The sequence below is a fragment of the Pleuronectes platessa genome, chromosome 14 (genome assembly GCF_947347685.1).
Source record: "Pleuronectes platessa chromosome 14, fPlePla1.1, whole genome shotgun sequence".
NCBI classification, from domain to species: domain Eukaryota; kingdom Metazoa; phylum Chordata; class Actinopteri; order Pleuronectiformes; family Pleuronectidae; genus Pleuronectes; species Pleuronectes platessa.
Window position 1 is genome coordinate 730485 of NC_070639.1, and position 25710 is coordinate 756194.

Below are 25710 nucleotides of genomic sequence, written 5' to 3' on the forward strand. Positions count from 1 at the left end.
AGAAGTCGTGACATGGTCACAAAAGGGAGCCCCCAACAGACGATTGTTTTACTTTTGGTTTAGTTTTTATTTCACATTTAGTTTTCTTTTAAATTATTTAAAATATAAACGACTAACTCGAGCCAGACCGAGCGCTGCCTGCCATCTCCTCCTGCTCTCCATACATTGCCAATGTATGGAGCAAGAGACAAGCTTATGAATGAATGCGCAGCTATGAAGAAAGACTTTACTAATTTAAGTGTTTAAAGTATTCAAACAAATCAACGATTACAGTACTGTGTAGATCCAGAGTAGAAAAGTGCTGTATAAATACTGAACATTCCTTGACATGTAGAGTAGCCACCAACCTGGCCTTCACACACCAACTGTGTGCCCTACCATGGCATGAGTGCACATATGACTCACATTGCCTTCCTTCTTGTCTGGTGGACTGGATGATGAGCAATGGACACCATAACCTCGGTCACCTGTAGAAATTAGGGAATTTTGGCTAAATTATCTGAAACAGTGAAAACTTACAAAGCACCCATCTCAATGTACTACTTACACAAGACATGCCAATCGCCACTATTTTGCAGTACAAAGTATCTATGTACTTCCCTTGCCATCGCTATTAGGAAGATAGATTGATAAATGTAGAGTTATAATTCAAATTGCAGTTACACAGAATTGTGTCGACATAATTATGGGGTGTAATTATTATACTTGTTTATACCTGCTTCAACCTATTGTAATATACAATGCATGAGTGAAAAACTTTATTTAAATAACAGACAAATTTCACGTGCCAAGTATCATAAATTGTGTTCTTACCTGAAAGAAAATTCAAAACAAATTTGTAAATGTGGCAGATTTCCTAAATCACTCCTACACATTAATTAACAAATCTGTTCATGCATGAGGCCCAATGTGTCCAATGAGATATTGCGTTCACAAGCATGAGACTAAAGAACAGAAGAACAGCCAACCCATAGAATACCTCCTGCTCGACTGACGCTGGCATGGAGGTCAAAATTTAATTAAAGTTTAACTATATAGTGCCTAATCACAACATACATTATCTAAATGCAATTTATTTAGTTAATAAAATCAAAGCAGAGAGTGAAGAGCAGCAGTAAATGTGGGGAGAGGTGCACATTTACGAGCAATGATGAAGGCATTAACAGGTCACAGTTAAATGTCAAAAATGTTTATTTTGAAAAATCAATTTACACAGGTAATATGGCAAAGTACACACTTTCAATGCGTTCATCAATGCACACATTCAACTTAGATTCATTCAAGAATCAAACAAAGGAAATAATGGTGCTGTTGATTATTGATTTACAGTAACCTTCTTGGCCCTCTTGTTGCTAGTCTTCTGTGTTATCGTCCTCTTCAGCTGCTGGTCCTCCAGTCTCTGTTGCTTCTTCTGTAGATATACTGTCACATTGTCAAAACTCATTTTGAACAGATGCTCGAACCGGTTTTTTGTCCTGGTGGAGGCTGTTGTGTAAGAGAACAGTAAGAATGTTGGTGACAAGAACCACCGCTGCACACATGGTTAGGGTAATACAGTGTAATCAAAATGTTCTCCTCTTAAAAGATAAAAGAAAATGTCATATATATTTATGTTTGTGTGTGTAAGCAGGGCAGTTGCTTCTGATGCTTCGTGACCATCACCAGAACAATTGAGAGTGTACTGCAGTTTAAGGTAACTTCAGAAAAAAAAAAAATCAAACCTTCAACTGCTGACAAGCCCAGTTAGCTCGTCTAAATCGGCAAACACCAGGTTATACTGGATTTATATATAAACATTAGTGTTGCCACGATACCAAAATTATGACTTCGATACTATACCTGCCAAAATATTACGATACCCGATACTTTCGATACCACAAATACGATACAATACCACAAATACGATACGATACTGGTTTATCTGATCGTAATAAAAAAAACATCTGTAAGGTTCCCTGTTTTACCAGCTTGTTCCTGCCCAGCTATTTGAACACTTAACAAATGGCATTCATATTAGTATTAGCCTACAGGCCCACATAAGTAAAATTGAAGGTTATTTTGCATGTATAGCATTTTCTTTCTTAATTTTTTTTCTTAATTCTTAATTAAGTTTAAATTTGACAATGAACTGGGCTACGTTCTTGCAGCCAAATTGAAAGCTAGATCAACGTCTTAAACGAGAATACATGGAATAGGGCAAGAACACATTCAAGTGACTGGGGTGTAACTTTTCTAAGTGCGCAAAACACACACGCGTAACTTGAGGGAACGTCACATTCATTTGTCAAATTAGCATCGTATCAGGCCAATATGATAAAACCAGGAGCCGTGACAAATTAACGTGACGCTCCCTCACGTTACCGTTCAACATATGAACAGTGTACAGGGAGATGCTGCAGAGGGGCTGAAGAGCCGCGGGTTGCGGCCCCTGGCTCCCGAGAAAGAATGACTGACTTTTTTTTACTGCTCCGCCATTAAAGAGATGCGGACGTCAAAGCATTAGTTGCGCCTCACATTCACCCTCCCACTCGCACGCCCCACCTGTTATGTCTCCGCCCGGTCGCGCCACATAATTTCCAGATTTCACTTCAGGCATCTTTCTTTTCAATAAGTCGAGAACGTTCATCAAGAGCTCATGCAGATTATGCCATGTCTCCCCTGAGATCACTCGCTGTGAGTGAGGGCTGCCTGCATGTGTGAGAGCTGGCGGCCCCGCCCCTCGCAGTCTGCATGCAGAGTGACAGGGAGCGGAACAGCGAGTGCGCTCTGATTGCTGCTATTTCAATGAAGTACCGGTACTAAAAATATACAAAACCGTATTGTTTTTAACGTAAGGGTACCGCGGTACCTTTCTAGTACCGGTACACCATGCAACACTAGTAAACATACCTACATATATATTAATACATACACACACGTACAGAAAACAAGGGTCAGGTCTTTTACATTTCATGCATACTCTGTGGTGTTAAAGAATATAAAAAGGCCCTCCACAAAGCAAGAGCTGCCTACTTTTCAAAACTAATACAAGAGAATAAAAACAACCCCAGGTTTCTCTTCAGCACTGTAGCCAGGCTGACAGAGAGTCACACCTCCACCGAACCCAGTATTCCACGATCCGTAAATAGCAATATCTTTATGACCTTTTTTAATGATAAAATTCTAACTATTAGAAATAAAATCAACCATCTCCTGCCCTCAATTGGCACTAATGCCCTCCCAACAACAGAGATCTCAGAAACGGCTGAGAATCCTTCCCATTACTTAGACCGCTTCTCTCTGATCACGTGTGATCAGTTTACCAAAATAATCTCAGGTTCTAAACCAACAACCTGTACCTTAGATCCCATTCCTACAAAATTTCTTGAAAATTCTGCCCCTAATTGATAGTTCGTTACTTAACATAATCAATCTGTCATTATCATCAGGTTATGTACCACAGTTCTTTAAAATAGCTGTAATCAAACCCCTTCTCAAAAAACCCACCCTAGACCCCGAGGTTTTAGCCAATTACAGACCAATATCTAATCTCCCCTTCATGTCTAAATTCTTAGAAAAAGGTATATCCAATCAGCTGTGTGAGTTTCTCCAGGAAAGTAATGTATATGAAGACTTTCAGTCGGGGTTCAGCACAGAGACAGCCTTGGCAAAAGTCACTAATGACCTTCTAATATCCTCAGATCAGGGATTTGTGTCTGTCCTCGTTCTGTTAGATCTCAGTGCAGCATTTAACACAATTGACCATCACATTTAATTACAGAGACTACAACTGTTAATTAGCACTAAAGGAACCGCACTAAACTGGTTTAAATCTTATTTTTCTGATCGCTTCCAATTCGTGCAAATTAATGAGGAGTCATCTGTGTGCACCAAAGTTATACTTGTCAATAAAACCTGAACAAAGTAATCAATTAACTAAACTTCGAGCATGTCTCAAGGACATAAAAACCTGGATGACCCGCAATTTTCTCTTATTAAACTCAGATAAAACAAAGGTTATAATACTTGGCCCCAAAACACCTTAGAGATACAGTATCTAATGATATAACTGCGCTAGACGACATTGCCCTTGCTTCTAATGAAACAGTCAGGAACTTGGGAGTGATCTTTGATCCTGATTTATCTTTTAATTGACACTTAAAATTAATTTCTAGGACAGCCTTTTTCCACTATCTAACATCTCAAAAATCAGACATGTCCTTTCGGAAAAAGATGCAGAAAAACTAGTCCACGCTTGGTTACATCCAGACTGGACTATTGTAATTCATTATTATCAGGCTCCAGCAGTAAAGGCCGGTGCATGCTTCTGCGTTTTCAGGCACACGCAAGAGGCACGCAAGAGCGACGCTTGGGTGACGCACGCAAGGGCGTGCGTCGCTCAATTTTTCTGACTATATGACAAAGCTACTCTAGCCTCACGCAGCCCGCAAGGCCAAGATTGGTCTGCTAACTACAATCTTTCAGGAGTCACATTTCCGGTTTCATTCCCCATAATAGCGTAGGAAACCACGGAAGCTTTAGAAGAACGAATATGGATCAAATAGAAGAGCGTTTAGCAGAAGAGATCCGAAATTATGACCACTTGTATAACCCGTCACTGACTGGCAGATTTGTCTGCCAGTAAAAGGCTATGAGGAGCTGCAGTGGCGATGTAAATAAACAGTCGACGACGACTGCCACACACAAAGAAGGCGTCTCTAAGGCCGTCTTCGACAAAAACGTTACTCCGCCTAGTGTTCTGGCGGTGAATTGCTTTGACACACTCGCAGCCCTTGGAGAACCATAAATTAAAACAAGTCCGTCGACACAGGTGCATGACAAGCTGCAGCCGCAGTTTCAGAAGCATTTGCCGGCCTTAAGTCTCTAAAGACTCTGCAGCTTGTCCAAAATGCCGCAGCACGTGTCCTGACGAGAACCAAGAAAAAAGAGCAAATTTCTCCAGTATTAGCATCGCTATACTGGCTTCCAGTCAAATCTAGAATAGAATTTAAAATTCTCCTCCTCACCTTCAAGGCCCTTAATAATATGGCGCCTTTTTACCTTAAAGAGCTGTTAGTACCATATCAACCCACTAGAGCACTCCGCTCCCAGAATTCAGGCCTACTTGTCGTCCCTAAAGTCTCTAAAAGTAGAGTAGGAGCCAGAGCTTTCAGCCATCAAGCCCCTCTGCTGTGGAATAATCTCTCACTTTCAGTTCGGGAAGCAGACGCCATCTGTATGTTTAAGAGTAGGATTAAAACCTTCCTTTTTGATAAACCTTATAGTTAGAGCTGGTCCAGGCATGTCTTAGACCTGCTCTGAGTTATGCTGCAGGTCTGGAAGGTCGATAACATCAACTGGCGGTATGCATTAATAAGAGCGGCAGAACGAAACTTGTCCTATGTTCTAAAATGGGAAGTGTTTAATTAAAAAAGGCATAGAGGTATTGATGTCTAATCTACTGAGTGGGCCACATGGCTTTCATAGTACTGCCATACAAACCCGTAGCCAGTCAGATTTACCATGAGCTTCAGTGTACCCTCAACTTCGGCCTGTATCATTGTATCATTGATTGAAAGGTAAAAACACCTGATGCCGATATGGTGCAAAGTGAATTTATGACACATGACACACGGAGCTTCTCTTTCCAGCTTTTCCTTCCTCTTCTCAAGTCATTAACACATCAAAGTAATTCATATCTCATCAATACATGTTTCTGACTTGACCCCTTCCCCGGAGTCCCTTTGTCTTATCACCCGCAGATCCAGGGCCGCAGCTGTGGCCATATCATGGATAACAATCTGTGGAATGCGTATCAGAGATTGTAATGTTGGATCCAGTTTCTATATCGTGCTGGCTGATCGTAATAATAATGGCGGATCCTTTATTGTTGGCATCTAATAATGGTGGTGGACCACGATCGAGGTGGCAGCTGATGATTGGTCCTAATTGGCGGCAGTGGAAAATGACTGGACTATGGTGGCATCCGATCTTGACGGTGGATCATGATCTTGCTGACTGCTGACCATAGACTATGATTGCAGCAGGACTGCTTGATATATAGCACACTTGACATCTATTGCACTTCTGTCCGTCCTGGGAGAGGGATCTCTCACATGTGGCTCCCTCTCTCTGAGGCTTCTATGTATTTTAACTCTGTTAAAAGGGTTTTTAGTAGTTTTTCCTTAACTTGAGGGTTAAGGACAAAGGATGTCACACCATGTTAAAGCCCAATGAGACAAATTGTGATTTGTGAATATGGGCTATACAGATTAAATTGGATTGATTGATGATTGACTCTCACCAATTTGCATAAGTGTATATCACAGGAATAAAATAAGCTCTAGTGAGTTAACAATGTACATTTAAATAGAATGAGAGTGTATGGCCACAATCTATGAAACAGAAATGTCTGTAAACCACTGCATGGCAATCGTTCTCATAGCATTTTACATTTTTTTAACCTGTATTAAAGTAATGGGCTGACACATGCCTGACTCTGCTGCCCCCCCCCCCCCAGCATAATTTATAACTATATATTATTGGCACTATCACCAATCTCTGCACCTTAGAGCCGCACATGCCCATAACTCACGTACTGTATATATTGTTGTTCTATATTTTTGTTTTAGGTTGTTGTTTTATGTACAGTGCAACCACACCAAGGCAGTTTCCTGTATGTCCAAATATACATGGCAAATAAAGAATTCTGATCTGATTCTGATCGAATGTATTCTGGTTCCAGATGTCTGTTCACATGAACCTGAAAAATAGACTATTTTTATGCTATATTTAGGGTAATAGCGGTTTATAGTCTTTATGAAATAATAATGGAGCACAATTGATATGTATACAATATCTTTTTCTTATGTAACATTGTCATTTTTTATGAGTGCAGATTTAAACTGTTTAATGTGTAAAATAAATGTCCCGAAACAAAAGTATATATCAAATGGTGAATTGTGTGCAGAGAACAGCCCTTTGTGAGTTAGTTGTAGAGGAGGATGCAACATTATCCAAAGCGTCTGTTTTCGTTTGGAGGAGAACCACAGCAGGTTGAGCCAGAGATAGTTTTCCAAGTCCCTAAGTCAACATTTAGTGATCCACAGTTTGACATGCTGTGTTCATTAGATCATTTAAGATGTTGCACTGAAGAAGCAGATCATTATGAAACGAAAAGGTTCTGTATGTGGTCTGTGTTAGCAGCTCAAGATGCTTAGGGTGAGTTGGCATGTGATACATGATACATGTCACAAGACCTCACAGTTATTTTTTAATAGAGGGTACAAGTGGGATGAGAATTAGAGCGCAGACAATTAAGATGCACTGACAAGCCAAAACGCTGTGGTGGTGGTGTTTGTGTGTGTGTGTTTGTTTCATGACTCACCTTCAATTGTTTCCCAATGTGGCATGAAGACTTCAGTGACTGTGTGGAGTTCAGGGCTCTCAGAATCACACTAGATGAAGCAGGAGAGCAAACAGATTATTGAGAAACAGTGCAAACAGATGGAATTATAGTTAGAACATGTGAACTACACCAAACTGTTTTTGAGTGGCTAGATCAAAGGCCAGAGCCCATAGAACATCTATGAATAAAAAGATATCAGTAGACAGAGACATCCATCCAATTCTTGTAGAGCAAGTGAATACTTTCAGGAGCAAATCTGTCAGAATTTAAGATAATGCCAAATCAGATGCGAACTATGTGATTTAAAGGGATACTTCACCAAAAAGGAGGGGTGTGTGAAGTGTTTGAGAAAACAAAACACTTTTTGAGTATCGGGTAAACTAAGCCGAATCCAATACAGTTGAAGTAACTGGTGACTCCCTCTTCAGAAGAAAGAAAAACAGAAAGAAAAAAAGCCTCCATACTGCTTGTGTGGTGTTATCAAAGTGTCTGTAATCCATGACATTCAAATTTGTGTCAGTTTTTCTGCACCATGTATTTGAACAAATGTCCTCTGATATCCTCCTCAGACCCGCGTTCACGACTCCAACTGCACACAGTGCAAACAAGCCCTTACCCAAGGGAAAAACGCTATTTCAAGTCAAATTTTAATGTCTGATCTTCTGGACACATGGATGACACTACAGGAGCAGTATGGAGGCATGTCAGTTTTTTTCTGTTGTTTTATTACATCTGAAGAAGAGTTTTCTCCTGACAATGAATTGCACATTTGACAGACTAAACATGTGTAACTTTAGCTGAAACTTTTGCACAAAATTCAGATGTGCAACATGTTTGTGTGTGAAAAGGTTTTTGAGCATGGGAGTGCCCAATTGACACGATTGCGCCACTGTGGAACGTTTTACCAAAATGGTTGAAAATTGTTGGGCATATGCCCAGATGCACAAAAAAGTCAAGGGGACCCCTATTCCAAGCCCAACAGGAAGTCAGCCTTATATGATTGAGTGTTGTTTGGCGAAAAAACTTTACACACGTTTGATTAGCATCATGGCCTGAACATATCTACATACCGATAATCTGACATAGTAATAGGGCCACCTACTGGCAACTAGAAATTACATATTTTATACTGAAATTTACTCCTCACAGCAGCTTGACCACATCCAGCCACATTTAGACATGGTTGATGATAGGTTCATGAATATTTTGTGTATCGTAAACGCTGTTGCAACGCGCCAAAAGTTGGTGTTTAACTTTAAAATTGATGCATTTTTGGGGGGCTAAACATGCACACGTCGGAAATTAATAATATTTACTTCCGATATGGCAATGGGGTTCTTGCATACAGGTGTGGAAAAATGGCTCCATAACTATCCCTACAAAATGTCAACAAAGCAGCCCCAAACGGCATGTTTCACAGACATGTATGAAAATCGGTAGGCATATGTATCATGGCCAGACTTACAAAAAAGTTTCTTGGACCTAGGGCCGGGGCGATAAAACATTAGCAATAATAATTATAGTATAACATTCCTCGATAGAAATTTAAGACATGGTCAATATAACATTGCTACAACTAATGCCATCCATGTTTTGACATACAACAGGAACAGCAAATGATAATGAGAATAGCCCCCATCAAACCAATCACGTGGCTGGAATAGGGTCACAGCTAAGTCTGGTTAGGTTGATGCACATGGCACAGAGTGTACGCGGAGCAGCAGACGTGCTAATGTTTGGATACCGTGTACATACAGGCTGATGTTACTCAGACATCTTGGTACTCCTAACCAGATTCTCACATAGGAGTTGATCTTTCGCTCCATTTTTCTCAACTCTTGTGAGCAGAACGTCGGCTACTGTAGGTGGCCACATCAGTCAGGGTATTAGGCCAAAGTGACAAGGAATGGTCAGTATGAACAAGCCTGAGACTGGGAGATGTTTGGTGGAAGTGGGCCAGTGGCTTACCGTCTCAGCACATATTATCACTACCACCCTAAGACCAGACCTGATACTCTCTCACTGCAGAAAGATCCCAACTGGGAAAAATGTTATTGAAAACCCATAGCCCTTTTCAATTACAACAAATTTGTAAAATGTAGGCTTTCCACCATTATTAGCATTCCTATGTTCGTTCAATGCTTATTTCAAAACCATTTCGACATTACACCAAGTGCTCCAAACCATTGATCAGTAGTGAACATCTGTAATAATTTGAAAATCCTTCTGTGGATTTTGTGCATAAAGCAGCCAACATTAATAATATTAACTTAGGTCAATGTCTAAATGTGTGTACATTTATCGAACTGTACCTCCCAGGAGCCTTGTCTGTGTGAGAAGATTTGGAGTGGTGCATCATTGGACTCCATCAGCACCCAGAGCTGTTTCTCTGAGTCAAAGGTCATGTCGAGGGGACAGTGTGGCAAGGACAGCCGACTATGTGGCATAAGCTTCTCTTTACCCACCAGGTCCAGGGTGAAAAACTGAACTGCAGATACTCTGGGGACACATAAGAAACATTAGTGATCAACTGGTCCCGGAGTGGATCCATCTGTATTTAAGAGGCCAATTCTGATTGTGGAAGAGAGTAATGATGATTTCACTGATTAGCCAGTTTCTGCAGACTGTCTTTAAGAATCAGCTCTATAGCCTGGGAAGAGGTGTTGCTGTCATACAAAAGATATAAACAGCTTCAATAACACAGTGTTGCTGAAAAGGATTGAGTAAACTTAGATTAACACATTATAAGGCAAACACTGTGAGAAACATGAATCTAGTTCACAGAAGAACCTTTCACAAGAAACCTCAGATACACACTTTCCTACTGTAGAGAACAGAAGGAAACAAAAGGGTAAACCCACTTTTTTTGTACAAATGAAATAACAATCTTTATTTTATCCAAAAACATTTCTAATGATTTTGTACCATATTTGAGCAACAATGGATATGAAGAATAGCACGTTTTTCATATTATGATGGGAGTAGCTCATACAAACATAAGAATGTATCTGAAAATTAATCTCTAATACCTACGAGTACCTCCATGTTTCTTTCAGAGATGAATACACATGGTTAAAGGAATAAACATGTTTTTGCCAAGTGTCAGCTTGGGGCTTGAGTGGGACCAATTGGGACACAGCAGGCGGCCCACGCTTTTGATTTGCAATTGACCGAGCTCAACTCCAATCCATGGTTCTTTATTATCATTCAGAACTTATCTCATCAATGTCTCCGACTGTGTGGTCCAAAAGTCTGAAGGTTTGAAATGAAAACAAAAACAAAGGACCAATTAACAGTTAGACTCACCTTTCACACTGCACAGCAATGAGACATCCATCAGGGGAGCTGATGATACGACACACAGTTGGCCTCTGGAAAATAAGACAAATAGAAAGTGGATCAAATGACAATAAAATTTGTTGACAGCTTTTAACTATGTTATATTAAATTCATGTTCCTGTTCGTAAGTTTAAGATAATTAACATTTGATAAGACTGGGGTTGGGTACCGAACTCACTACTTTTAAGGATAGCAACTGATTTGGGTATCGAGACACATCTTCACCACATGTCTGTAATTCCAGTACTCACCGAAGTGCTATTTTCAAGAAGGCACCACAGCCCGCTGCCTTTTCAGTCCCTCCTTGGAAGCCCTATATTAAAGAGCTTCAGAGGTGTTGGCCAAACCCTAAATTGCTGTCCCATCATACTAGTCAAATCACGCGAATGACGCATAACGCGACAAAGGATCCGCCATTCCCACTACTATCAGCCGGCACGACATAGAATCCACAACACTGGATACACCACCGCCCCGCGATCCACAAATCGCAATCCATAATGATGTGGCCACTAGGGATGGGCATCATTGATCGACGATCGATTATTGATCATTAAGAATTTCGTCGATGACATTATTTTTTCATTGACGATAAAATTGGATTTTGTTATGTGGCAGGAGGTCGGAATATCCGAGTTGCCCTGAACGTAGTACAGTGACGATGTTAGCAGCTGGAGGAAGAAGCCCGGAATTAGCCTCCGCTGCTCGCTCGGCTTAATGTCCGCACATGGACCCTCAGTCCACGGGGAAGGGAAACCCGACAGACCCGGGTCTGGGTGAGGGGCTCCGGGAGTGAGGACGTGACAACAACCGGACCGAGAGGTCGAGAACCATCAAATCCAGCTAGCTCTCAGCGGCTAGCTGCTGCTCTAATCGGGGCTAAAGAGTACAGCAGCGCATATTTTCAAGTTTAACTGCCAGAAGAGTTGTTCATCTTGTAATAAAGATCTTAATGAGGAAACACGCTGTTTTTTCTATTTTCACTGCATTTTAATATAGCCTATAAAAAGTGAATTTTAATATAAAAATATTAATGATTAATCGAAAATCGATCATTAATTCTCCCGACAATGCAAACATGAAAAAAAAAAACGGGGGGGGGGGGGGTACGTAGCTGTAGATTGAATGTCTGAAGGGGTACAGGACTTTAAAAAGTTTGGGAACTACTGCTCTAAGCTAATCGGTGGAAGCTTTTTTTCCCCATGGGTGCAGCACAGACAGTGCGGTCCCAGGGAGTTGCTTGGGAGCCGCTATTCTTCGTTTTCTGCAGTCATTGTTGGATACCGGCAGATGTGCATCTACCTTGAAAGTATATTCAGCTGCCATCTCAGAGAGAGAGTGGACAACCAGGCAGTAGGGTCACACTATGCTATGGTGGATTGTGGATCGTGATCGGGTTTCAGCTGATCATGGCCTATGTTTATAACAAGACTGCTCCTGTGGTGTCATCCACAGTGCCCAATTGTCCGCTGTTATCTTCCTACGGTTCCACGTTCGCATGTGGATCACAGTAGGCATTTAGGTTGAAAACATGGTGTAAATGTTATCGTTTTGACCACAGTGACATTGTGGAGGCATTTCATTTTTTTTTTCTTTTACTTTTGGAGATGTGGTCACCATTTAATTCAATTGTATTGGATTTGGCTGTTTTGTGGACTCAAACACTTCACCCACCCCTTCATCAGCATAGTTGTGAGTAGATAAGTCAGTTTTAATTTCTGGCTAAACTATCCCTTTTAAGAGAGCCAAACAGAATTGCTAATCCTTCTCACATTGTTATTTTTTTTGCATTTAGCATATCAACATGCTAACCAATTCATACTCCTATATAGTCTCTTCCGCATTCCTAGCGTGAATTGTTTAAGCAATGCTGTAGTGCAACATGTCGTGGTTACCTTCTCTTTGTCATCTTTAGAGCTTGGTGTCTCTTCAAGTTCTTTGAGGTCCCAGCTTTGCAGCCTAAGGCCAGACTCATACTCCCACAGCTTCAAAGTCCCGTCCTGAAAGTCACAAAAACACCTCACATTACGCTGAAATCCACTAGTTTTTAAACTGTACCTGATGAACACTCCGAGTTATCTTTGATGATATACAGTCAAAGTTTTCACCTGCAGTTGATTTTTGCTGCATGTACAGTGCCTTGCATAAGTATTCACCCCCTTTGGACTTTTCTACATTTTGTCATGGTATAACCACAGATTCAAATTTATTTCATCGTGAGTTTATGTAATGGACCAACACAAAATAGTGCATCATTTGGAAGTGGGGGGAAATATTACATGGATTTCACAATCATTTACAAATAAAAATCTGAAAAGTGTTGAGTGCATATGTATTCACCCCCTTTACTGTGAAACCCCTAACAAAGATCTGGTGCGACCAATTGCATTCACAAGTCACATTTGCAAGTCACATAATTAGTGAATAGGGTCCACCTGTCTGCAAATTAATCTCAGTATAAATACACCTGTTCTGTGACGGACTCAGAGTTTGTTGGAGATCATTACTGAACAAACAGCATCATGAAGACCAAGGAGCTCACCAAACAGGTCAGGGATAAAGTTGTGGAGAAATATGAAGCAGGGTTAGGTTATAAAAAAATATCCAGAGCTTTGAACATCTCTCTGAGCACCATAAAATCCATCATAAGAAAATGGAAAGAATATGGCACAACCGCAAACCTACCAAGAGGAGGCCGTCCACCCAAACTGAAGAGTCGGACAAGGAGAAAATTAATCAGAGAAGCAACCAGGAGGCCCATGGTTACTCTGGAGGAGTTGCAGAGATCCACAGCTGAGGTGGGAGAATCTGTCCACAGGACAACTATTAGTCGTCTACTCCACAAATCTGGCCTTTATGGAAGAGTGGCAAGAAGAAAACCATTGTTGAAAGGGATCCATAAAAAATCCCGTTTGGAGTTTGCCAGAAGCCATGTGGGAGACACAGCAAACATGTGGAAGAAGGTGCTCTGGTCAGATGAGACCAAAATTGAACTTTTTGGCCTCAATGCAAAACGCTATGTGTGGCGAAAACCCAACACTGCCCATCACCCTGAGCACACCATCCCAACAGTGAAACATGGTGGTGGTTGCATCATGCTCTGGGGATGCTTCTCGTCAGCAGGTACAGGGAAACTGGTCAGAATAGAGGGAAAGATGGATGGAGCCAAATACAGGGAAATCCTTGAAGAAAATCTGATGCAGTCTGCAAAAGACTTGAGACTGGGGCGGAGGTTTATCTTCCAGCAGGACAATGACCCTAAACATACAGCCAGAGCTACAAAGGAATGGTTTGGATAAAATAATGTTAATGTCTTAAAATGGCCCAGTCAAAGCCCAGACCTCAATCCAATAGAGAATCTATGGCAAGACTTGAAGATTGCGGTTCACAGACGGTCTCCATCCAATCTGACTGAGCTTCATCTTTTTTGCCAAGAAGAATGGACAAACCTTTCCATCTCTAGATGTGCAAAGCTGGTAGAGACATACCCCAAAAGACTTGCAGCTGTAATTGCAGCGAAAGGGGGTTCTACCAAGTATTGACACAGGGGGGTGAATACTTATGCACCCAACAGATGTCAATTTTTTTGTTCTCATTATTGTTTGTGTCACAATAAAATTTATTTTGCACCTCCAAAGTACTATGCATGTTTTGTTGATCAAACGGGAAAAAGTTTATTTAAGTCTATTTGAATTCCAGTTAGTAACAGTACATAATGGGAAAAAGTCCAAGGGGGGTGAATACTTATGCAAGGCACTGTACATTTTCCCCAGTACAACCTCTAGTCTTATTAGGCACCATTTCTTCACATTTTAATTGTTTACATGGTTTTGCATTGCCAAAATTAAAAAGTAATTTAAAAAATAAATGATTTTTTGCTCTTCTTCCAACAATGATTCAATGACAGAAAAGCTTGTCAATGATATTTATATCTTTAAATGTATCATCTAGAGCAGCAGGGCTCTAGCCTGACGTTGTCAGACTCACAATTCTAGTCAGAATGTGAGTCTGAGACCGCTCCATTGGGCTGTGATTATGGGGCGTGTTTCAACTGACCAGGAAGTAAAATTCTTCTTCGCTCAATTGGATAGACCTACAACCAATCAGAGCAACGTAGTATGTGACGTATGCTAAGCAACGCATTGTGAGTTATTTACTAACGCCGGGTTCACACCGGACGCTTCAGCGCAGCGCCAAGCCTTAAATAACAGCTGGCTCCCATCCACTCCCATGTTAAAACGTTGTGCCGGTCACACCGGAGGCTGAAGCACCGCGAGGCAGCCTTGGCGCAGCGCGGTGCTTCAGCCTCCGGTGTGACTGGCACAAAGCCGTGCAGCGACCTACTGGATCAACGGGTGATATTATTAGCCCTGCCTGGCGGTTCAGCGTCGCTTCAGTGTCCGTTGTGAACAGCCAAGCGCCGGGGCGATAGGGATTAGCGAGGTGCTTTGGCGTCGCCTCCACGTTCTGTGTTCCTCTTTCAAAATGAATGCGCTGTCGATGTCTTCTAAAACAGACTCAATGGCAGCATCTACACATCTCAGCTCGCCAGCGGCAGGCATGTTTGTTGAAAACGAATTCAACCCAAGGGCACTTTGATGACGTGGTTGATTACGTTACCGTTGATCATCTGTCAATCATCGTATAAAGCCCGCCCTGACAATCTGATTGGCCCGGTGGGGCATAATTTTTTCCCAACGGAGTGACTCCAGACCGAACCGCCCGACCTAAAATGTTGTGGGCGGGGCTAAGTTCGTCTGGCATCCAGGCTAGCAGGGCTCCATCTGATTGGCCAAATATATTGAAATGCAGAGCGTGAATGCATGGCACATGGAACACCATTTATCGCAGTTAAAGCACAGAGCAAAATGCATGTGTGTGTTGATGTAACTAACCCCTGATCCAGACAGCAGACAGTGGGGTTGAGCTGATGGGACCAGCAAGGCACTGACAAACCTAAGAGAAAATATGAAAAAATACATTTTTTTTTACATCAAACTGTAGTGAGCATGCACACAAAAAAATCTACTATAAAAATATTAGTGGTGTACGATATTAGGAAATCATGCGATAATTGAATTCCTTATATCGTGCAGCAGTAATTAGTATCCCCTTACATTATCGTGTTATCATCCTGATGGTTTGTCAGTCATTTGTAAAGAACAAGTGACTAATCTATGCTTTGTGTACTTCAGTACTGTAGCGAAGGCAGTTAAAAACATAATATTGCACACAATATACTGTTGGGCCAGAGCCCAGCGGGGGGCCCCCAGACACTGGAGCCGAGAGGAACAAAGGGTTGTTAAACTTTGGGCGGGAAAACATCCTCCTGCAGGCTCAAGAATCTCCCCCTGGTGGTGGAAAAATGTCCTGGGGTTTTCCCAGAAACCCCTGCTCAGTTCCAAGCCCCGCCCACTCAGATCCATTTCTGACACTCAATTGGCTTAAAGCCAGCATCATCCTATGACCAACTCCTCAAGGAGGAGGACCTCTCAGGTAGAACAAAACCACTGAGACCCCAAACATCGCTGCCATTTTTACCCTGCTCTGAAGACAACACCAGGCCCCCTTCGGGGCCTCCCAGCTGATTTAGTTGCTAAAGGGGGCAACGTTAACTTTTAGTTTATCAGCCATTTCTTTCATTTCTTTCATTGTCTTTTATCTCAGTCGACGTTTTTATTTTCAAAAGGACTTTTGCTCTTTTAACTTGAAAAGACCAAACAGGAAATTGCACGTGGAACAATCTCAGACTCAGTTTCACTTTCCCCACGGACCTTATTTTTCTTTTCCCAACGATCTACAAACGGCTTCCACAGCCGTCCCCTGCAGAAGAGACGATGTTTCATCCCGTAGAGGAGCAAGACGAATCCGTTCCTATTCGGCCCAGCCGACGCCGCTGCAACCAAGGAACCAGCGCCACCGAGCTTGAGAGGCCACGATCATTCACTGGACTTCTGGAAAATCCGCGCGCCACGCGCAAGCAACACCGCGAAGGTCACAGTAAGAGGCTTTGTTGTCTGGGCAGATGTTAATCTAATACGTAGCGTATTGTTTTAATACTTGAACGTATTTGTTTTGTATGAGACCGCCGAGTCTCTAATGTTTAGCGGCGATTCGCCACTTCCGGTTTCCGGTTACGGCCTTGTGCCACAGTTTTTAAGCGCCGTGAGCAGCGTCTCCAGCTCATTGTGACCGTTTGAACAATTTTAAAGAGACTTTACCGGTCAAAACCTCAGCACACAACGCCACTTGGGTGCTGAGTGGTAAAGTAAATGTAATTTGTCTCTGACGGTGCTTTTAAGAGCTTTGCTCTCTCCTTGTATGCTCTCTCTCTCTCTCTCCTTCTAAACCGACCTATACACACATCCGATCTGTATTTAGAATACAGTTCATGTAACATAGTTAAATCTATATTCAGAGAGGCTGGACACATCTGGAAGCCATGCGGCCGAACACCAAAGCAGAGACAAAGAATTCTCTTTGTCTGAAAATCCCTTGGTGCAATTCATGTGACGACCACCAGTGTGAGCTCCGGCCACATGGTGTCATTAACATAGACTCCATTTTGAATAACGCAAGTTAAACCACCATTTTGAATCTATTATTGCCACGCCTCCTCTCTCCCTCTCCTCCCATTCTGGCTCTAAATTCATAATGGCTCCGCCATCTTGTTTTGTAGTCAATCCGCCATTTTGAGAGTTTTTAGGCCTTGATTCCACGAATCATGATCGGCCGCCATCTTAGATGTGACGTCACCAAGTGACTGCGTCATCGCCTCTCTCTCTCTCTCACACTCACACTCACACACACACACACACACACACACACACACACACACACACACACACACACACACACACACACACACATAGATGAATACATGTGTTTTTCTAAATTGTGATAAGCGGCTGCTGTTGTTATCTTTGAAATATGGGAGTTTGTTAAAATGATGAATCATTAAATAACACTAACTTTATTTCACATGCATATACATAGACACACACACACACAGAGACACTTTGACACAGATACACACACACAGATACACATAGATGAATACACGTGTTTTTCTAAATTGTGATAAGCGGCTGCTGTTGTTATCTTTGAAATATGGGAGTTTGTTAAAATGATGAATCATTAAATAACACTAACTTTATTTCACATGCATACACATAGACACACACACACAGAGAGACACTTTGACACAGACACACACACACACACACCGAGACAGACATACATAGGTAGACCGCCGGTTTTACATGTATTTTCTGAATTGTGATAAGTGCTGCTGCTGTGTTTCTTTGAAATATCGGAGCTTGTTAAAATGATGAATCATTGAATAACATTAACTTTATTTCCCCTTTTTAATAAATGCTTTTGTAATTAAAGTATCTGTAGTCTGTGATTATTTGTGCATATGTATGTGATTGCAGCTGGATTATGATTGCCTGTGCTCGAACTTAGAAGCCTTCACTGTTAATTAAATAATTATTAATATTAAATATTGAGATTTATTGATTTGACATTTATCATTATGAGACTGATAACTATAGTTTGACTCGTTGGTCCCTGTAACCATGGTCTGCCCCGCGACAATAAGCAATGATTACAGATTTGTATTATTCTTAATTGATAATGTTATTGTTTTCATTAATTATTTTAACTATTATTAATGGATAACCGTATCATTTCTAATTAAATGTGTTACATTTCTTAATTAATAGCTTTATCATTTTTGATTATTTTTAAGAAATAATTGTTATTTTAATAATCATATTTCATGATTATTAATAATTAGCCAACGTCAATTCTACTCCTACTATTGCACAACAATACTGTATGTATCTTATATATTATAAGGTTTCGTCTCTGTTAGGGATGGGCTCATCGATCCCAAAATGTTGATACTACCAATACTCTGAACTGTGACAATCGATTGTGGCGGCAATAGGATCGATACGAAGGGATCGGTTTCAGTTTCTCTCTTCTATGTTATTACCTGCGCATAGAGGAAAAGAGCAGTTCACTCTTAACACATAATCTTGTCATGAACACCTGTCTCCTGTTCATGTCCACTTTTAACTTTGCCAAGTGCCAAACAAGGCAAGCATGTCAAGAGAAGTGATGTATGTTCAACAGGTGCCTCTCAGTGAGGAACTTCTTGTTGTTGACTGGAGAGCGTCCACCTGCAGGTGTTGAATCAAACTAGAAAAAATACTCTCTTGTTGTTGATTCCTTTGTTTTCCTGAAATTTCCACGAGAATTTCTCAAACCAGAAATACCAAAATGTCTGAATATAATATTCAGTTAAAATAATATATATATTTTCATGAACGTATTTTTATCATTTAAAAAAATTGTCCAGTGTTTTAATAATAAAAAGTATCAGTATCTGTATCTGCAATATTGGCTCTGAATTACTTGGTATTAGATTAAACCAAAGTCTATGGTATTGCCCAACTATGGCTGGGCAATAAAATAATCTCTGACACGGTGTTAAGATGTAAGGACACAATGTGATTGCAGTGAAATGCATATTAAGGCTTAACTATCCAATAGGATGTGAACACCTACATGTAACAGAGAGTGACAGCAATTCTAGCCATTCGTGGATCTGCTGTTGGAATGGGTGACGTAGAGGAAGATATATGGGGATGCTGTGGGAGACATCTTGAGACTTGGGGGTCACAGTTGCTCATGTTACAATCTTAGTGTTTGTATACGTTTTCTACCTTCTGGTCTCCTTGATGCATCAAGTCTACATTAAAGCCTTCTACATAAGACATTAGCTGCTGCCTGATTTCTCCTTTCACCAGCTTCCAGAAAACTTCCATAACAGTCACACTCTGGAGTCCTCTAGTACAGTGATTTTCAACCAGTGTGCTGCGGCACACTAGTGTGCCGTGAGAGATCGTCAGGTGTGCCGTGGGAAATGATCTAATATCTAGTGTTGCACCGAACATGTTTTCCGACATCTGCACATCGGTAATAAACTTGACTTTCACTGATATCATTGGTATTTGTGGTTAAACCGCTGGGCACGTGCCGCGGCTGGGGGAGCAGTCGCCCCGTCGCATTCCTCTCCACGCCTCCGGAGACCCGGCGTGCGGCACGTCTCAAAGTTTTTTTGGTGGGGAAGGTCCTCTTCTGCGGTGCCTCACGGCGTCAGTGGTACGGGGGCTTTCTTTCTCTTGGACCGCGGGGTGGTGTCCCCCGCCGGTGCGGAAGGCAGGCCGTTGGAGGGGACCGGGTACGGCGGTCGGCGGCGGCGACTCTGGACGCGTGTCGGGCCCTTCTGGCGGATCACCTCAGCTACAGCGCCCGCTGGGGGAACCCTCCATTCGCGCGGGGGGCCCCTTCCGGCGGTGCGCCTCGGCTGGCGCCTAGCAGCTGACTCTGGTGCTGACCAGGGGAATCCGACTGTTTAATTAAAACAAAGCATCGCGAAGGCCCACGGTGGGTGTTGACGCGATGTGGTTTCTGCCCAGTGCTCTGAATGTCAAAGTGAAGAAATTCAATGAAGCGCGCGTGAACGGCGGGAGTAACTATTGGCACTCAAAACAGGTCAATCGGTTTTAGACAGGGTTAAAATGTCCTGTTTAAATGATCCTTGTGGTATTTGGACCAAAATATGTTACAGACATTTCATTAAGACCCCAAGGAACCATATCAACTGTGATAAAATGGGTATAATATGTCTCCGTTAAATAAAGTTTAGTTAAATCAAAGATTGTTTCATAAATCTGATTCAATACCTCATTAAAAGGTAAGAGTAATAAAGGGCTGAAATAATTTGAAATAGTGCTTTTTAATACATTTAGAATCTATATTACTAATTATATGTATTATATGTACTGTGTTAGGCCATAGTGTGTCATTTTGTGTCATTTTGGTTGGTGGTGTGCCCCAGGATTTTGTAAATGTAAAAAATGTGCCGCGGCTCAAAAAAGGTTGAAAATCACTGCTCTAGTAGTATAGTTAGTGTAGTTGTATTGCAATTATAAAAGTGTTGAAGAACTTGCAGATTTTTCTCCTTTAGGGTAATTAACTCACTGTTGATGTCCCAGGCAGAAGGACTGGATGTTGTATGGACACCTGAAGTGGCTCACTCTGATCTTCTCATCACGGTCAGCTGTGATGATGTATTTGTCATCCGGTGACATAGTCTGAAAGACAACAGAAGGGTTAAGTGAACTGGAACTTAGCAAGAGTACTAAACAGACCTGTATCTTTAAATTTCTCAGAGAGCTCAGAGCACAACCAGGAACCAGCTTCCAGCCTGGGTTCAGGAGACAGACACACTATACTTTTAAGGTTGAATTAAAGCACTTCTTTTGAAAAAGCCAATAGTTAATGCTAGCTGATATGAGCCCTGAGTCATTCCCTTAGTTATGCTACTGTAGGCATAAACTTTTGGGAGAACTGCCATCATGTATTTAGAGTGACCCTTGTGTTGTAATTGTTACAGCAGGTGTAAGATGGGACCTTAAAGGCACACTAAGCGCAGCGGCTCCATTCGTACTGTTCTGCTCTGTAATACTTATGTGATCCACTGTACAAACATAAAATCAAATCTCACTTTCTGCTCTTTATGCAAATGCTCACATAAGTCATTTCTGTTTGTAAAGACTAAGCCTGGCTGTGAACTATGCAGAGGAAACTGTTGCTCCCACAATGGTCATTAATGCATCAGTGATTAAATTGAAACACATTTTAAAGTCATATGTTCTCTCTGTTCACTCTGCTGCTACTCTTGACCCACATGCAGAATATCATTCAAACCTAGATATTTTCGTAAATGTTTTTGTCAAGTTCTTATAAAGCTGTAAAGAACATCAAGGTAAAAGTCACCTAGCTCTACAGACATCACTTCCACTTCCCCCTATTTTGAAGCAAAAATACAAATAATTGTACACCCTTAATTTTGACATATATATATATATATATATATATATATATATATATATATAAAAAATACTCAAATTTGCGGTGCATGGATTCGAGAACAATAAATTACTTTGCAATCTGATTAAGAAACTGGTAGGTTGTTCTTTAGGATTGTTGCTGATGAAGGCACTATCACACCAAGTTTGACTTCAGATGTGGTTGGACAATATGGTGTATGTAAGGTTTTGTTTCAAGGATTTGACACCTTCAGTGTCTCTATCTGTTTTGATCATATTTTCATCCCCTATAACTGGGTCCCTAAGCGCACTACACTGAATGCATGTGCACATGTATGCGCTTGAGCACAATAGGAGTTCTGCTGGAAACAGTTGCCAGTGTCAAAGACCATGATACTTGCCTATGACTCGCTAGCAGCAGCCTTGACAACAATACTTTTATTAATTGACACATACAGACCGATCAGTAATGAAACATGATAAACATTAGGGATGAGCAAGTACAGCATTATCTGTATCTGTATCTGTTAACCATATGAATTATCTGTATCCGTATCCGTACTCGGAGTGGGCGGGGCCTAACCCGGAAGTGTGTGTGATTTAACCCGGAAGTGGGCCTGATTTAACCCGGAAGTAGGCCGGGTTGTCTTGAAACGGGCGGGGCTTTAACCAGTATGTTATTTTAAGCATGCAATTGATATGGGTTGATCAGAAATTGTTACATTTATTGCTGATTAGAAAACTATTACAGGACAGCATCAGCATTGAGCTTCAGATCAATGATTTTGATCACAATAGCAAACGAACTATTTACAGAACAAGTTTTGCAACAATGAATACAACACATGCTGTTGCAATTATGAAGTGAAATGTAATAACATGTGTTTTCATACTCAACATAACTTTCTTTTTTAACTTTGAATTTTTTTTATGATTTTATTATTTTAATTTTTTTTTTATTTATTTCCACACCAGGTGTGTGTGTGTGTGGCTTAATTTGTAATATTTTTTATACCACTACTACCTAGAAAGTGTCAGACACTCAGTGTGTGAAGGAAAATAAAACTGGTTAGAGCCAACTGACGGTTTAAAAAAAAACTAAAAACTCCAACGACCGGCAGAGAGAGGGAGAGAGAGTAGCCAGACGCTAGAGAGTAGTCAGACACTCAATGCGTGAAGTAAAAAAAAAAAAACTGTTTAAAAGAAAAAAGAAAAAAAAAATCTCCGACAGGCAGAGACGCAACGCGAGTCGCTTTCTACCAGCACCACGTCTGAACGAACCCACGTTTAACAGAACTCTACTGGTTAATAAGTAAGTACAAACTGAAATAAAAACAAACTTCAAGCTGAAGAAACCCTAAACGTTAACGGAAAAGACCCGCGAACCTGAGTGACTGAGAGACAGAGAGCTGTTCTGAGTGAGTGAGCAGAGCGGCGTGTGAAGGGGAGGAGCGCTGTGACGCTGTGTGAGGATTTTCATTCAGTCCGAGCACAGATATTGACTCGTATTACTCGTATAATACTCGTGCTCGGCAAAAGTGCTTTATCCGTACCGGATACTCGTTTCAGCCGAGTATCCGGCTCATCTCTAATAAACATCATACATGTTAAAAAATATAAATAATATCATAATTCATATTTTTCTTTTTTGAGACTCGAGACACCCAGCTTGACATTGAGACACTATGGTTAGGGTTCGAAAAACCGGAACATCTAGTCACTGTATCTATATCTGCTATGAAAGGACATATGATGTGGCTATGTAAGACAACTGTGTGGCGAGATGTTTGTCAAAAAGGTCTGAGTGACTAATTAGCTGTAATTGTGGATCTTTAGGCACTTGCACATAATGACACACACAATTCTCTAGACTACACTTGTGATGGTGCTATATACCCAGTGTTTATGCAGCTTAGTGTTCCTTACTATAGCTAGCAACATGGACAGGTGTCCCATCTTCAGCTCACCATCCCTCTGCGGTTCCACCATTGAGAAGGAGTACACGTCTCCGGATTTATCAGCCACCAGCAGCTCATCCTCAGCCTTGCTGAACACAAGGGTCGTGCACCTCCTTGCCACCCATCTGTGCAAGTCATACATAGCTTTCATTAATAGATCTGCTATTATTAATAGATCTGCTATTGCACATCCTGCATCATTACCTGTATAGTACAAGAGTGAGTTTTAAGTTGTACCTGATGCTGATACACTGCCATGAAGGCTCACAGTGAAATAAAACCAGTCTCTTGCTGTCATCAGTCAGTGCCACCAGATTTCCAGAGGGAGACACTGTGAATGCAAGGACTGTGTCACTTCCCATTTCCTCCGAGGCACCATCATCACTGATGAGAGAGAACACAAGCCACAGCTGTTATACATGGATATATTTAAATTACACTCTATTAATCTTTCCATAATCCTATTGTTGAGACCAGAAAACTATGAAATTGACCTGTTTTGTTTTCGGTTTGTTTCTTTTATTAAATTTAGAGTAATCCCTTTCTTTTTGTATGCATTATTTTTCTTAGCAAAGGATAAATGCTTAACATTTACTTAACAACTCATCACCATCTTCTTGTTTTTACCTGTCATTCTTTGTATTCTTTGGCCTCTTCTCAGCAGTACTGCAGTCAAAAATGAATGGTTCTCTGCGAGAAAGTAGAGAAGAGCAGATACAGTAGTTTGATATACACTCAGTTCAGTTAAGTCATAGTCTCAAAGTTGTACTTCCCACATACCAATTCAATGTGAAATAATGCTTCCATATACCTATTTAAAAAAAGTAAAATGCTGCATAGGAGCTCATACTTCAGGTGTTACGGCCCATAATAATTATATATAATGCAGATGGTTCTCACTTTCTACCTTTTATAACTATGATTACGGTCACAACTACGACAATCACTATGTAGATCAAGAGGGCAGCAATGTGACAACACGCTAATGGTGGTAACGGTGATGATCCTGCGAAGACCAAACTGTATCACTCAGTTGCTATGTCGTCTCACACTTTTCAAACATTTACGGAAAATTAACAGTTTGCAACTAGCAGTAACAAGTCAAACGTCAGCCTAAGACTGACGGCTAGCTTAAACTGCGGTCCGGTCCGGGCCAGACCAGTGACCACATCGTCACACATCTGCCTGAAGTCATACATGATATAAGACGTTTTAAGAATGTTTCTAACCTGTTCTGTTTAGTGTGAACTGCAACGAGTTTCTTGTCGCAGGTTGAAATAAACCACTTTCCACAGAAACCCACCGCTGTCATGTTGTTGGTAGCACGCGACAACAGCTCAGAATTCTTCTTCTTCTTTTTATTTGACTGGTGGTTGGGAAACCAGCTTATAGGTGTATCACCGCCACCTATCGGACAGGAGTGAGGAACGTCAGAACAGAACATCTTTCACTTCTACACATGGGGTGCCGTTTGTAAAGCAGCTCACGCTGAAAATAACAGCAACATTTTGTCACATTTAGCTTCAAACCATGTTTAAAAAACTGGTGTGAATTTTTGAGAGTCACTTTTTTGCACATTTACACAGTGCTTAATTTGTAAATCACAAGGTGCCGGAACGCAAAGTACATATGACAGCGCAGGGATGACGAGACGGGCACAGGTCCCGGAACGCATACAGAAAACGGTGCTGAAAAAAACATGCAAATGCCCACTGACAATGCTGTGGGACTTACAAGCCTTAATTTCAAATAATATCAATGGTATACATTTTATGACAATAATTTACAATTATTTTTAGGCTATACTGCACAGCAAGGGCAAATGCCCACATCAACACAGGTGGGACTTACAGTCAGCAATTAATTTCTCAACATAGATCTAACTTGTAAAACATAACAAATAAAAGTTCAAAGCTTACAATAAATCACATAAATCTTCCATTATTATTATTTAAAGATTGGCACGGCGGCCTATTAATAGACAGTATGCTCACCATATTTAGTTGTCCAAAACACCCCACATCATGACCATGTCCGGATTCTCCTCCTCTTCCCTGTTTCGGGTTTTACTGCGTGTGTCTGTGAATGCTGGCGCTGTAGCTAGCTCCCGCTCCGGCTG

The 25710-nt window shown here is 41.2% G+C and overlaps 1 protein-coding gene across 2 annotated transcripts; it reads right to left on the bottom strand.

The window, feature by feature from the left end:
- Positions 1 to 1173: 1173 nt before the first annotated feature.
- wdr4 (WD repeat domain 4) lies at positions 1174 to 24977 on the bottom strand. Of its 2 annotated transcripts, none has more exons than XM_053440711.1 (11): positions 24821 to 24977; positions 24219 to 24281; positions 23829 to 23975; positions 23560 to 23716; positions 20783 to 20895; positions 15622 to 15682; positions 12622 to 12726; positions 10694 to 10758; positions 9700 to 9886; positions 7367 to 7436; positions 1174 to 1485 (listed from the first exon to the last, which is right to left on the bottom strand). In XM_053440711.1, exons 1-11 carry the CDS (start codon positions 24901 to 24903, stop codon positions 1316 to 1318), a joined length of 1221 nt encoding a protein of 406 aa, XP_053296686.1. In that variant the 5' UTR covers positions 24904 to 24977; the 3' UTR covers positions 1174 to 1315. The 2 variants fall into 2 exon arrangements, with proteins under 2 accessions (XP_053296686.1, XP_053296687.1); XM_053440712.1 differs by having other exon boundaries at positions 24895 to 24969.
- Between the last annotated feature and the right edge of the window lie 733 nt (positions 24978 to 25710).